A 15,058-nucleotide genomic window follows, 5' to 3' on the forward strand; every position below is an offset into this window, starting at 1 on the left:
TGTATCAGCTGCTTGTAAGTAACCATATCTAATGCTGTTTGGATGGTGGGGCAAAGTACTGGCTAGAGATGGTAGATGTAGTTCTACTTTTTCTTCTTATTTTGGCTCCAGGATTATCCATCACTTGCACTTCTTGGAGAAAAGCTGGCAGAGAACAACATTCATTTGATATTTGCCGTTACTCAGTCCCATTACATACTTTACAAGGTATTGTATGCATTTTGATTCATATTCCTTACAATTCATTGTTTGTGTTTTTTGTTGAATTGCTTTGTAAATTACATAATGTCTATGTATTTTTCTATCTTTGAAGAATTTTACTGCTCTGATCCCTGGAACAACTGTAGAAATTCTTGACAAGGATTCAAAGAATATCATTCAGCTGATTGTTAATGCTTACAGTGTAAGTTGATTTGAGTTTATTAACAAAATATAATTGTGGTTCAACCATACATATTATTATACTGAAATGTCTCTGAAAAATGTTTTGGCATTGGAATTTTGCTTAGTCATGTCCATTTTTTTGCCACAAGTCTGAAATAGTCTGCTTTGGAAAGCTCTGTGAGCACCAAATCTCCAAACAGATATTCTTCCACTTTGGTAGTTCCGAGGTTACTGTTAGATCTTTGTTCTGTAATAATAAAATGTAGAGCCACTTTCTTTGCTTGTGAAAAGTCAAACTGTGAAAACTACATTATATTATTATCTCCTAACCTAAAGAAGCTAAATTCGGCAATTTGGGATTGAACTGACTGTTTATTTAACAGAACTCGACCTCGAGTTTTTCATCCGTGAGCGATGTTCAGTCAGCTAACTCCTGATTCAATGACAAATTAGAGGGTTCAGCTGGAGGCAAAAACTGCGACTCTTAAAAATTCTCCATTTGTAATATTTGCTTTGAATGCACTGGGATTTAAATGTGTGTTTCATGCGTCATAATACTATTCTTGTTGTTGGACAATAAGAATAATAGATAAAACCTTTTACTACTTATGCCCCCACCAGGCTCCACTTTCACCAAAGACGAGGCTTTATGTGGAGAAGACTAATGATCATTACCGAAATGCATTGCACTGAAAAAAAAATGTCAATCCAGGCAATTTGTAACTTGTCACTGTCTCACATATCTTCAATATGTGAATTTAATGAATACCACTGATGCGCTCCCAAATGTGTTTAGCTGGTGTGCTTTGCTATAATTATTTACATTCAGTATTCAGTTTGTTAAATCAAAAAGCAGTTCAAGCCAAAGATTCATAGTATCAGAAATTTATGGGACAGAAGGAGACCATTCAGCCCATCCATGTCTGTGGCAGCCGAAAAACAGCTATCCAGCCTGAGCCCACTCTCCAGCTCTTGGTCCATAGCCTTGTAGGTTACAGCACTTCAAATGTATATCCACGCGCATCTGCCACCCTTTCAGGCAGTGAGTTCTCGGTCTCTACCACCCTCTAGGCATTTCTCCTTTACTCCTCTATAATCCTTCTGCCAAATACTTTAAATCTATACCTCCTGGTTATTGATGTCTCTGTTAAGGGAAATCGGTCCTTTTTATCCACTCTCTCTATGTCCCTCATAATTTTATACAGTTTAATTAAATCTCCACTCACCCTCCACCATTCCAAAGAAAACAGCTATCCAATCTTTCCTCATACTTCAAATTCTCCGATTCTGGGCATGGTTCCCTCTAATTTCTCTTTGCTGTGCATGGCCTGCTTGTTGCACTGTGTAGTCCCTTGAGGCTGTGCATGAGCACATCTTAAAGGGAACGTTGGTTGTGTGAGTCCTGTTTATTTCCTGCATGGAACCTTCCAGATTGCTGTGCATTCGCACATCTTGGAGGAAACATTGGTCCTGGCAACATCCTCGTAAATCTCTTCTGTACCCTCTCTAATGCAGTGACAAAGACGATATGAAGTACTCTAGCTGTGGCCTAGTGTTTTACACAGTTCTAGCATAACTTCCCTAATTTTACATTCTATTCCTTGGCTAATAAAGGAAAGCATCCTGTATGCCTCCTTAATTACCTTATCTACCTATCCTGCTTCCTTCAGGGATCTGTGGACATACACTCCAAGGTCCCTCTTTTCCTCTACAATTCTCAGTATCCTACCATTTATTGTTTATTCCCTTGCCTTGTTTGCCCACCTCAAATGCATTACTTCACACTTCTCTGGATTAAATTCTATTTGCCACTTTTTGGCCCACCTGACCAATTCATTGATATCTTCATGCAGTCTACAGTTTTTTATTTCCTCCCTATCAACCACACAGCCAATTTTTGTATCATTTGCAAACCTCTTAAGCATGCTGTGTACATTTAAGTTTAAGTCATTGATATATACCACGAAAAGCAAGGAACCTGGCACTGAGCCTCGCGGAATCCCCTGGAAAGTGTCTTCCAGTTACAAAAACACCTGTTGAGATTAACCTTTGTTTCCTGCCACTAAGTCAATTTTGGATCCAACTTAGCACTTTCCCTTGGAACTCATGGGCTTTTACTTCTCTGACCAGTCTGCCATATGGGAGCTTGTCAAAGCCTTGCCTCCATCAAACATGCTACCCTCATTAACCATGCTCAGAAAAATCAGTCAAGTTAGTCAGACACGACCTTCCCTTAACAAATCCATGCTGACTGTCCTTAATTAAGCAGCATTTTTCTAAATGACGATTAATACTATCCGTCAACATTTTTTTCCAATAATTTGCCCAGCAGCGAGATTAGGCTGATTGGCCTGTAATTACTCAGTCTTAGTGAGAAGTAACGAGCATTTCACTGTTTATCTTATCTAGAATCATCGAATAGAATGGTTACAGCATGGAAGGAGGCCATTTGGCCTGTTAAGCCTATGCTGGCTCTCTGCAAGAGAGGTTTAGGTAGTTCCATTCTCCTGCCCTTTCCCTGTAGTCTCAGATTTTTTCCCTTCTGGTGCTTATCCAATTCCCTCTTAAAAGCCTTTCAGACAGTGGAATTCTAGATCGTAACCACTTGTTGCATTAAAAAAATGTCAGCATGTCGCCTTTGGTTCTTTTGCCATTCACTTTAAATCTGTGTTCTCTGGTTCTAGACCTTCCAATGGGAACAATTTCTCTCTGTCTACTTTGTTTTGATCCCTCATGATTTTGAACATCTCTATCTCCTCTCAACTTCTGTTCTGTAAGGAGAATAACCCCAGATTCTCCAATTTATAACATAGCTAAAATTCCCTCATCCCCGGGAACCACACTCGTAAATATATTCTGCAACTTCCCTAAAGCCTTCACATCCTAAAGTATGGTGCCCAGAAGTGGACACAATACTCCAGTTGAGGCAGAACCAGTATTTTGTAAATGTTCAGCCTAACTTCCTAACTTTTGAGCTCTATGCCTCTATTTATAAAGTCCTGGATCCCGTATACCTCATGAGCTACTTTGTCATCCTGCCCTGCTACCTCTAAAGATTTGTGCACATATACCCCGAGGTCCCTCTACCAATGCACACCCTTTAGAATTGTATCCTTTATTTTATGTTGCCTTTCCTCATTCTTCCGACCAAAATGTATCACTTCACACTTCTCTGCATTAAATTTCATCTGCCACATGTCCAGACATTTACTTCCTGCAGCATCCTTGGATGTATCCCATCTGGTCCTGGTGGCTTATCAACTTTAAGTATAGCCATAAAAACAGAAAGTTATGGAAATACTCAGCAGGTCTGGCAGCATCTGTGGAGAGAGAAACAGAGTTGACGTTACAGATCTGTGACCTCCAGCCAGCCATTCTAGTACCTCTTTGTTTTCAATTTTTAGCCCATCCAGTATCTCAATTATGACTTTTGCAGCATCTTCTTTCTTAGTAAAGACCAATGCAAAGTACGCATTTAGTACCTCAGTCTCCTTCTTGTTCCTTAATTGGCCCCACCTGTCCTGTTAGTACCCTTTTACTATTTACATGCCTGTCGAAGACTTTTGGATTCCCTATATGTGTCAGCTGTGGCTCACTGGATAGCACTCTTGTCTAGGTTGTGAGTTCAAATTGCATTCCTGGACTTGAGCACAAAAATCAAGGCTGACACTCCAGTGCAATACTGAGGGAGTGCTGCACTGTTGGAGATGCCGTCTTATGGATGAGATATTAACTCCAGGTCCCATCTGCTGTCTCAAGTGGATGTAAAAGATCCCATGGCACTATTTCGAAGAAGAGCAGGAGAGTTATCCCCAGCGTCCTGGTCAATATTTATCCCTCAATCAACGTCACAAAAACAGATTATCTGGTCATTATCACATTGCTGCTTGTGGGAGCTTGCTGTTTGCAAATTGGCTAGTGTGTTTCCTCATTACAACAATGACTACACTTCAAAAGTACTTCATTAGTTGTAAAATGCTTGAGATGTCCATTGGTTGCGAAAGGCACTGGGCTGCATTTTACTTTGGTGGCCGACGTAAACAGTGGGTGCACTGTGCGTCGTGGAGCTGCCGTGATATTCAGCACCCGGCTCAATTAAATGGCCAGGGTGGACTGCCCATCCCGATGATGTGGAGGGGCGGGCTGTCTGTCCCCGGCAATGGCATCAGCAAGCCTTTGCGCAGGCGCTGACGCCATTTTTAAAGTGCTTCAAGCCCTTCCCTTCCATTTAAATTTTTAAAGGTAAATGCAATAAAAAATGATCCGTTTAAATTGCTCCTCTCCTACCCCCCCCCCATAACCATAAAATTAATTACTTGACCTCTTCCCCCACCCCCCCCCGCAAAACACTTTCCCTGCCCACCTGACCTGCTCCCCCCCCCCCCCCCCGAAATTCATAAACTTTGATCTTTACCCCTTCCCACCAGCCCCTACCCCAGTGAAATCAATCTGACGCCCCTCCCCCCCTTCCGCACTGAAAAACTTACCTGCTCCTCCCATCCCCACCATTGTTCCGTCTCGGATCCCCGGACGGAGAACCGAAGGCGTAGGAGTGCCGGCCCCAGCACTAATATCGGTCTGGGACGGACTGCAATATGCCATATGCTGCTGCATATGGCTCTCCATGAGGTTGGTCACTCCCTCAATGGAGGAGCTCATGCGCTCAAAGCCCTGAGCCATGGTGGCACACATGAGCTGAATGGACTCCTCCATTTTGAGCCCATGACTGCCGACTGCCTTCACCAATATGTGGGAGTTCATCTGTTGCTGCTGCTCTAAGTGGAGGCTCCTTTCCTGTGACTCCTGAGGCCCTGCATCTGTGCCCAGCTAAGCAGGGTTTTGTCTGTCCTCTATCCTCCAAGGTGGACTGCCCACAGCTGCCTCTGCCTCTGGCACCTCCTCCCACACACTCGTGATGTGTTCATCACCTGCTGCCAATCTATCAATGCGTGCCTGAGGACCCACCGAGGTGACTGTATCTGCACTGGTGGAGAGTGCCAGGAGTGATGGTGCTTGCTCTGAGGTCTGCTCTGGCAGCTGTTGGTCCAGTACGTGGATCGGTCAGAACCTGCAGCCGACACAAGAAGAGATCTTGAGAACTCGCCTTTGAGAGCAGAAGCCTCTGCAGTGCTGAGGCTTCCCAATACACCAGGATCTTCGGCATACTGCTGAACTGGCTGGAGTGCAATGCACCCCCTTAATGTACGCGTTCCAGTTTCTATTCTCCCTTTCCACCAGGGATGTCCATCTTATCTTCCCCGACTGGCTCATGGTCAGCAACTCTGGCGATCACCACAGCACCCTCTTCTATTGTGGTGGCACAGTATAGGAAGGGAACCTCTCCTCCTGTCTGGGCCCTTTTATGATATTTTGAGCCCTTTCCTCCTGCAAGAACAAAAAAGAGATAACGCAGTGCTGGCCTCTGTGGCCAATGCCAATGGCTCATTGACATAAGCTGCATGTATCAGTGCTGGCAACTTCTCAACAGCACTGTGGCTCTGATCTTGCTGAGGGTTCTGTAAGTACACTGGGAACACATACCTCCCATGTTCAGGAGCAGGATGCACCCTCCGGCTCCTCAGCTGGAGTGTCTGTTGGAGGTTGAATACCCAGAGGCCTGTCCTGAAGGTCCGGCATTGCACTCATTTTGCCAGAGTGACTAAGGTCATTAAACCTCTTCCTGCAGTGCACCCAGTTCCTCCAGACCACAGTCTGTGTGCTCCCGGTCTCCACCATCACCACGATCCAGGCCTGCTTGGTCTGGGAGGGCGGCCTTCTCCTGCCACATTCTGGAAAGAGGACCTCCCTCCTCTTCCTCACTGCCTCGAGGAGGACCTCCAGATTAGCATCTGCAAAGTGAGGGGCAGCCCTGCCCCAGATTCCAGCCCTCTGCCTTTCCTGTTCCATGTGTAATCCAGCAAGTAAAGCTCTAAATCGGCAGCCACAGTAATGGCTGCCATTGTGGGTTTAAATCGACCTGCTTGTTTTCAGACACACCTCCGTTCCCGCTAATAGGCCACCCAACCCGCCCTCCAGCCAAATAGCAGTCTGCCTTTGTGAAAACCGGAGACTGTGACTGCTGCCCCTGGACGGGGGAGGGGGGGGAAATCAAGACCCAGAAACAGTCCCAACGTCTATTTCCTGACCCCAGAAGGAAAATCAAGCCTCCAGATGTTTTCTTTCCTGGGCTATACCCATGGCCTGGTCTGCTCCACGCAGTGTTCTTACAAGACCCTCTTCGACACCCGTACAACGGGGAAGAAATTGAATTTCTGGGCTGTCAAAATTGGAGCCTGGCTGTTGCTTGAAAGAATACTCAAAGTGCTCCAATTTGCACAAGGAGGGTGTTTCTTATTGCCACCAATTCTTTGGCCTGCACTTGGACCTGAGCAAACCCTCTGGCCATGGAAATCAGCAGGAAGCCCCCTTCTCCTCTGCCGTACGTTTAGGGAATGCGAATTCTCCAGTAACAATTTAATGATATTTTGTGTTGAACCTGAAGTAAACAGACTACAGAAGAGATCTAATGTCAGTGGTTAAATGGAATGTGTGCTTTGATTTCCTGTTGGTGATGTTTCTGCACCTTTTCCTCCAATTTTTACATGTATTGCAGTATATCAAATGGACATCTCAGCATCTTTCCTGTCCTTGCCTTCCACTTTTCTGCTTACTCTACTGGGATACTGACTGATACTGGGATTCAGTTCCTTTGGGGAGATGTTTACATAGCAAAATTCTAACATGAAGTCTCCTAACTGAAATTCCATGGCTATGCTTGAGGTGCAGGGCTTATGGGTGAGCATGTGTCAGAATTTTGGTTCCACATAGAAATCAGTGATAATCATGTGTACCCCTATTCATCGCAGAGTCAAAGGGCAGCTGTGTTGCCAGCCAACATCAGTTTCTTTGTGAAGGAAGAGTTATATTAATGAGGCTCAATGCTGAAATCCCTGTTGTTTGGACAAGATCTGCTAGTGACCCCACCCCACCACCGCCGAAGCTCCACGTGCCATAAGCCGGTAGTCTGGCCAGTATTTGTTAGATTGCTAACTTCCCTTGTGAAAGTATATTGAAAAGCTGTACAAACACAAAATACTTGCAGATGCTGGAAATTCGAAATAAAAACAGAAAATGCTGGGAATATTCAGCAGGTCAGGTGGCATCTGTGGAGAGAGAAACAGAGTTAATGTTTCAGGTTGATGACCTTTCATCAGAATTGGGAAAGGTTAGAAATATAATAGGTTTCAAGCAAGCGTAAAGCAGGAGTGGTGGTGATGGAAAAAGAACAAAAGGGAACGTCTGTGATAGGGTGGAAGACAGGAGAGATTAAACGACAAAAGAGTTGGTGATGCAGAGCCAAAGGGAATGGTAGTAGGACAAGTAAAGAAGCAAAAGATGTGGCTAGAGGAGATGTGACTGGCATAATGATGAGCAGCTGCCATCCAAAAGCAAAATCAAGAGTAAATGAGAGTTAAACTGAAACCGGCAAAGAAAAGGGAAATAAAATGGGGGCAGAGATTATGCTCTGAAACTGTTGAACTCAGTGTTGAGTCCCGAAGCCTGTGAAGTACCTTATTGAAAGATGAGGTGTTGTTCCTCAAGTATACATTGAGCATCATTGGAACATTGCAGGAGGTAAAGGACAGAGAGGTCAGCATGACCTCCAGCAAGGTGGAGAATTAAAATCAGGATTAAATTAAATTTACAATTAAAAATTAATTAAATTAATTCATTAAATTAATTAAAATTTAAATTAAAAATTGTAATCTCAGGATTACTCCCTGTGCCACGTGCTAGCGAGGGTAGGAATAGGAGGATTAGGCAAATGAATGTGTGGCTGAAGAGCTGGTGTAGGCGGGTGGGCTTCGGCTACTTGGATCATTGGGATGTCTTCTGGTGCAGAGGTGACCTGTACAAGAAGGACGGGTTGCATCTAAATTGGAGGGGGACCAATTTCCTTGTGGGGAGGTTTGCTAGTATTACTTGGGAGGGTTTAAACTAGTCTTGCAGGGGGTGGGACCCAAAGTAGTAGTCTCTCCGATGAGATAGTTGAGGGAAATGTAGAGGTTAAAGCAAGCAAGTCCAGTAGGCAGGCCGGGCCGGGGCAGGACAGGGAGCGTGGAAGGTCTGGTAGGCTAAACTGCATTTACTTTAATGCAAGAAGCCTTACAGGTAAGGCAGATGAACTCAGAGCTTGGATCGTTATGTGGGATTGTGATATTATAGCTATTACGGAAACGTGGTTGAGGGATGGGCAGGACTGGCAGCTTAATGTTCCGGGGTACCGATCCTTCCAGCGTGACAGAGGTGGAGGTAAGAGAGGAGGGGGAGTTGCACTGTTGATTAGGGAGGACATCATGGCAGTACTTAGAGAGGATATCCCAGGGAGAATGTCCAGCGAGGCCATATGGGTAGAACTTAGAAATAAGAAAGGGGTGATCACTTTGATGGGATTATACTATAGGCGCCCCTGTAGTCAGAGGGATGTGGAGGAGCATGTATGTAGGGAAATCACAGATAGGTGTAGGGATTATAGGGTTGTAATAGTAGGTGATTTTAACTTCCCTAATATTGACTGGGACTGCCTTAGTGTTAAGGGATCAGATGGGGAAGAATTTGTTAAGTGTGCCCAGGATAGTTTTCTGAAGCAGTATGTGGATGGCCCTACTAGAGAAGAGACTACACTCGACCTCCTCTTGGGAAATGAGGCTGGGCAGGTGGTTGATGTGTCAGTGGAGGAGCACTTTGGGACCAGTGACCATAACTCTATTAGCTTCAAGATAGTTATGGAAAAGGATAGGACTGGTCCTCAGGTTGAAGTCCTAAATTGGGGGAAGGCTAATTTCGATGGCATCAGACAGGAACTCTCAAAAGTTGAATGGGAGAGGTTGTTTACAGGTAAAGGGACGTCTGGCAAGTGGGAGGCTTTTAAAAGTGAGATAGGAAGAGTTCAGGGCCGGCATATTCCTGTCAGATGGAAGGGCAAGGCTGGCAAGTTTAGAGAACCTTGGTTGACGAGGGATATTGAGGGTTTGGTCAGGACAAAGAAGGAGGCATATGTCAGGTATAGGCAGCTGGGATCGAGCGAGTCCCTCGAGGAGTATAGGGGATGTAAGACTACACTTAAGAAGGAAATTAGGAGGGCAAAAAGGGGCCATGAGGTTTCCCTGGCAGATAAGATAAAAGAGAATCCTAAAAGATTCTATAAGTATATTAAGAGTAAAAGGGTAGCTAGGGAGGGAGTAGGTCCCCTTAGGGATCAGTGTGGCAATCTATGTGTGGAGCCACGGGAAATGGGCGAGATCTTAAATGAATATTTCTCTTCCGTATTTACCGTGGAGAAGGCCATGGAAGCTAGTGAGTTCAAGGGAGGGAACAGCGATATCCTGGAGCATATCAACATTACAAAAGAGGAGGTGTTGGAGGTTTTGGAGTGCATTAAGGTGGATAAATCCCCAGGGCCTGACCAGGTGTATCCCAGGATGCAATGGGAAGCAAAGGAGGAGATTGCTGGGGCCCTGGCAGAGATTTTTGTATCATTGTTAGCCACGGGTGAGGTACCGGAAGACTGGAGGATAGCTAATGTTGTGCCTTTATTTAAGAAGGGCAGCAGGGATAAGCCAGGGAACTACAGACCGGTGAGCCTTACATCAGTGGTGGCAAAGTTATTGGAAGGGATTCTGCGAGACAGGATTTAAATGCATCTGGAAAGGCATGGTCTGATTAGGGATAGTCAGCATGGCTTTGTGCGTGGGAAATCATGTCTCACAAATTTGATTTGAGTTTTTCGAGGAGGTGACCAAGAGGATTGACGAGGGCAGGGCGATGGACGTTGTCTACATGGACTTCAGCAAGGCCTTTGACAAGGTCCCTCATGGTAGGCTGGTCCAGAAGGTTCGAACACATGGGATCCAGGGTGAGCTAGCAAATTGGATACAAAATTGGCTTGGTGATAGGAGGCAGAGGGTGGTAGCGGAGGATTGTTTTTCAGATTGGAGGCCGGTGACCAGTGGTGTGCTGCAGGGATCGGTGCTGGGCCCTCTGTTGTTGGTCATATATATTAATGACTTGGATGTGAATATAAAGGGCATGATTAGTAAGTTTGCAGATGACACCAAAATTGGTGGTATAGTGGATAGTGAAGAAGATTGTCTAAGGTTACAACAGGATATAGATAAACTGGGAAAGTGGGCAAGGGAGTGGCAAATGGAATTTAACACAGACAAGTGTGAAGTGATGCATTTTAGGAAGTTAAACCAGGGCAGGACATATACAGTGAATGGCAGGGTCCTGGGGAGTGTTGTTGAGCAGAGAGACCTTGGGGTGCAAGTACATAGTTCCCTGAAAGTGGCAACACAGGTAGACAGGGTGGTGAAGAAGGCGTATGGCATGCTTGCCTTCATCGGCCGAGGCATTGAGTACAAGAGTTGGAACGTCATGTTACAGTTGTACATAACGTTGGTTAGGCTGCATTTGGAGTACTGTGTGCAGTTCAGGGAGTTAGGAGCCAAGTTAAAAAGTAGGACCTCAGAGGTAGTAATCTCAGGATTACTACCAGTGCCACGTGATAGTCAGAGTAAAAATGAAAGAATAGTCAGGATGAATGCGTGGCTTGACAGATGGTGCAGGAAGGAGGGGTTCAGATTTTTGGGACATTGGGACCGGTTCTGGGGGAGGTGGGACTATTACAAATTGGACGGTCTACACCTGGGCCGGACTGGAACCAATGTCCTTGGAGGTGCTTTTGCTAACGCTGTTGGGGAGGGTTTAAACTAATGTGGCAGGGGGATGGGAACCAATTGAGGTCAGTTAACAGTAAGGAGGTAGTAACAAAAGCCTGTAAGGAACTAGATAATGAAGTCAGTGTGACTAAGGGGAAGAGCAGGCAGGGAGCAGATGATGAATATAAAGGGACTGGTGGTCTGAGGTGCATTTGTTTTAATGCAAGAAGTGTAGTAGGTAAGGCAGATGAACTTAGGGCTTGGATTAGTACCTGGGAGTATGATGTTATAGCTATTACTGAGACTTGGTTGAGGGAAGGGCATGATTGGCAACTAAATATCCCAGGATATCGATGCTTCAGGCGGGATAGAGAGGGAGGTAAAAGGGGTGGAGGAGTTGCATTACTGGTCAAAGAGGATATCACAGCTGTGCTGAAGGAGGGCACTATGGAGGACTCGAGCAGTGAGGCAATATGGACAGAACTCAGAAATAGGAAGGGTGCGGTAACAATGTTGGGGCTGTACTACAGGCCTCCCAACAGCGAGCGTGAGATAGAGGTACAAATATGTAAACAGATTATGGAAAGATGTAGGAGCAACAGGGTGGTGGTGATAGGAGATTTTAATTTTCCCAACATTGACTGGGATTCGCTTAGTGTTAGAGGTCCAGATGGAGCAGAATTTGTAAGGAGCATCCAGGAGGGTTTTCCAGAGCAGTATGTAAATAGTCCAACTCGGGAAGGGGCCATACTGGACCTGGTGTTGGGGAATGAGCCCGGCCAGGTTGTTGAAGTTTCAGTAGGGGACTACTTTGGGAATAGTGATCACAATTCCGTAAGCTTTAAAATACTCATGGACAAAGACGAGAGTGGTCCTAAAGGAAGAGTGCTAAATTGGGGGAAGGCCAACTATACCAAAATTCGGCAGGAGCTGGGAAATGTAGATTGGGAGCAGCTGTTTGAAGGTAAATCCACATGTGATATGTGGGAGGCTTTTAAAGAGAGGTTGATTAGCGTTCAGGAGAGACATGTTCCTGTGAAAATGAGGGATAGAAATGGCAAGATTAGGGAACCATGGATGACAGGTGAAATTGTGAGACTAGCTAAGAGGAAAAAGGAAGCATACATAAGGTCTAGGCGGCTGATAAAGACGAAGCTTTGAAAGAATATCGGGAATGTAGGACCAATCTGAAACGAGGAATTAAGAGGGCTAAAAGGGGTCATGAAATATCTTTAGCAAACAGGGTTAAGGAAAATCCCAAAGCCTTTTATTCATATATAAGGAGAAAGAGGGTAACTAGAGAAAGGATTGGCCCACTAAAGGACAAAGGAGGAATGTTATGCTTGGACTCAGAGAAAATGGGTGAGATTCTAAACGAGTACTTTGCATCGGTATTCACCGAGGAGAGGGACATGACGGATGTTGAGGTTAGGAACAGATGTTTGATTACTCTAGGTCAAGTCGGCATAAGGAGGGAGGAAGTGTTGGGTATTCTAAAGGGCATTAAGGTGGACGAGTCCCCAGGTCCGGATGGGATCTATCCCAGGTTACTGAGGGAAGCGAGAGAGGAAATAGCTGGGGCCTTAACAGATATCTTTGCAGCATCCTTAAACACGGGTGAGGTCCTGGAGGACTGGAGAATTGCTAATGTTGTCCCCTTGTTTAAGAAGGGTAGCAGGGATAATCCAGGTAATTATAGACCGGTGAGCCTGACGTCAGTGGTAGGGAAGCTGCTGGAGAAGATACTGAGGGATAGGATCTATTCCCATTTGGAAGAAAATGGGCTCATCAGTGATAGGCAACATGGTTTTGTGCAGGGAAGGTCATGTCTTACCAACTTAATAGAATTCTTTGAGGAAGTGACAAAGTTGATTGATGAGGGAAGGGCTGTCGATGTCATATACATGGACTTCAGTAAGGCATTTGATAAGGTTCCCCATGGCAGGCTGATGGAGAAAGTGAAGGTGCTTGGGGTCCAAGGTGTACTAGCTAGATGGATAAAGAACTGGCTGGGCAACAGGAGACAGAGTAGCAGTAGAAGGGAGTTTCTCAAAATGGAGACGTGTGACCAGTGGTGTTCCACAGGGATCCGTGCTGGGACCACTGTTGTTTGTGATATACATTAATGATTTGGAGGAAAGTATAGGTGGACTGATTAGCAAGTTTGCAGACGACACTAAGATTGGTGGAGTAGCAGATAGTGAAGGGGACTGTCAGAGAATACAGCAGAATATAGATAGATTGGAGAGTTGGGCAGAGAAATGGCAGATGGAGTTCAATCAGGGCAAATGCGAGGTGATGCATTTTGGAAGATCCAATTCAAGAGTGAACTATACAGTAAATGGAAAAGTCCTGGGGAAAATTGATGTCCAGAGAGATTTGGGTGTTCAGGTCCACTGTTCCCTGAAGGTGGCAACGCAGGTAAATAGAGTGGTCAAGAAGGCATACGGCATGCTTTCCTTCATCGGACGGGGCATTGAGTACAAGAGTTGGCAGGTCATGTTACAGTTGTATAGGACTTTGGTTCGGCCACATTTGGAATACTGCGTACAGTTCTGGTCGCCACATTATCAAAAGGATGTGGATGCTTTGGAGAGGGTGCAGAGGAGGTTCACCAGGATGTTGCCTGGTATGGAGGGCGCTAGCTATGAAGAGAGGTTGAGCAGATTAGGATTATTTTCATTAGAAAGACGGAGGTTGAGGGGGGACCTGATTGAGGTGTACAAAATCATGAGAGGTATAGACAGGGTGGATAGCAAGAGGCTTTTTCCCAGAGTGGGGGTTTCAATTACTAGAGGACACGAGTTCAAAGTGAAAGGGGAAAAGTTTAGGGGGGATATGCGTGGAAAGTTCTTTACGCAGAGGGTGGTGGGCACCTGGAACGCATTGCCAGCGGAGGTGGTAGATGCGGGCACGATGGAGTCTTTTAAGATGTATCTAGACAGATACATGAATGGGCAGGAAGAAAAGAGATACAGAACCTTAGAAAATAGGCGACATGTTTAGAGAGAGGATCTGGATCGGCGCAGGCTTGGAGGGCCGAAGGGCCTGTTCCTGTGCTGTAATTATCTTTGTTCTTTGTTCTACAGGAAAGATGTGATTAAGCTAGCGAGGGTGCGGAAAAGATTCACAAGGATGTTGCCTGGTTTGGAGGGCTTGAGTTATAAAGAGAAATTGGATAGGCTGCGTCTGTTTTCCCTGGAGCGAAGGAGGCTGAGAGGGGACATGATAGAGGTATATAAAATTATGAGAGGCATAGATAGGATAGATAGCCAGAGTCTGTTTCCCATGGTAGGAGTGACTAAAACTAGAGGGCATAGATTTAAGGTGAGAGGGAGGAGGTTTAAAGGGGATCAAAGGGGTAAATTTTTCACACAAAGAATAGTGGGTATCTGGAATGAGCTGTCTGAGGAAGTGGTGGAGGCAGGAACAGTAGTGACATTTAAGAGGCATCTGGACAGGTACTTGAATGAGCAAGGCTTAGAGGGATATGGAATTAATGCAGGCAGGTGGGATTGGTATAGATAGGCATTATGGTCGGCCTGGACGCGGTGGGCTGAAGGGTCTGTTTCTATGCTGTACGACTCTATGACTCTATAAAATGACAGACAACCAGAAGCTTAGGGTTATACTTGCGGAAGAAACTGAGGTGTTCCGCAAAGCGTCACCTAATCTGTGTTTGGTCTCCCCAGTGTAGAGCAGACAGCATTGTGAGCAGCGAATACAGTATACAAAATTGAATGAAGTACATGTTAATCATTATTTCATCTGGAAGGAGTATTTGGGGCGTTGGGCAATGAGGAGAGAGGAGATAAAAGGGCAGCTGTTGGCATCTCCTGCACTTGCATGCAAAGGTGCCATGTTGAGGAGAGGGGGTGTTGCAGATGATTGAGGAGTGGACTGGAGTGTCTCAGAGGAAAGTGTCCCTTCAGAATGCTGGAACCCATCCACAG

At 45.4% G+C, this 15,058-nt stretch overlaps 1 protein-coding gene across 2 annotated transcripts in view; it reads left to right on the forward strand.

Moving 5' to 3' along the window:
• Positions 1-15,058, forward strand: part of itgb5 (integrin, beta 5) — a 173,004-nt gene that overhangs the window by 65,402 nt on the left and 92,544 nt on the right. For both annotated transcript variants that reach the window (XM_068035171.1, XM_068035170.1), the window contains 2 exons: positions 112-207; positions 314-403. In XM_068035171.1, coding sequence (XP_067891272.1) covers positions 112-207; positions 314-403 — 186 coding nt within the window. The remainder of the gene's footprint in view (positions 1-111; positions 208-313; positions 404-15,058) is intronic.

This window comes from Heterodontus francisci, chromosome 7, assembly GCF_036365525.1.
Source record: "Heterodontus francisci isolate sHetFra1 chromosome 7, sHetFra1.hap1, whole genome shotgun sequence".
Lineage (NCBI taxonomy): Eukaryota > Metazoa > Chordata > Chondrichthyes > Heterodontiformes > Heterodontidae > Heterodontus > Heterodontus francisci.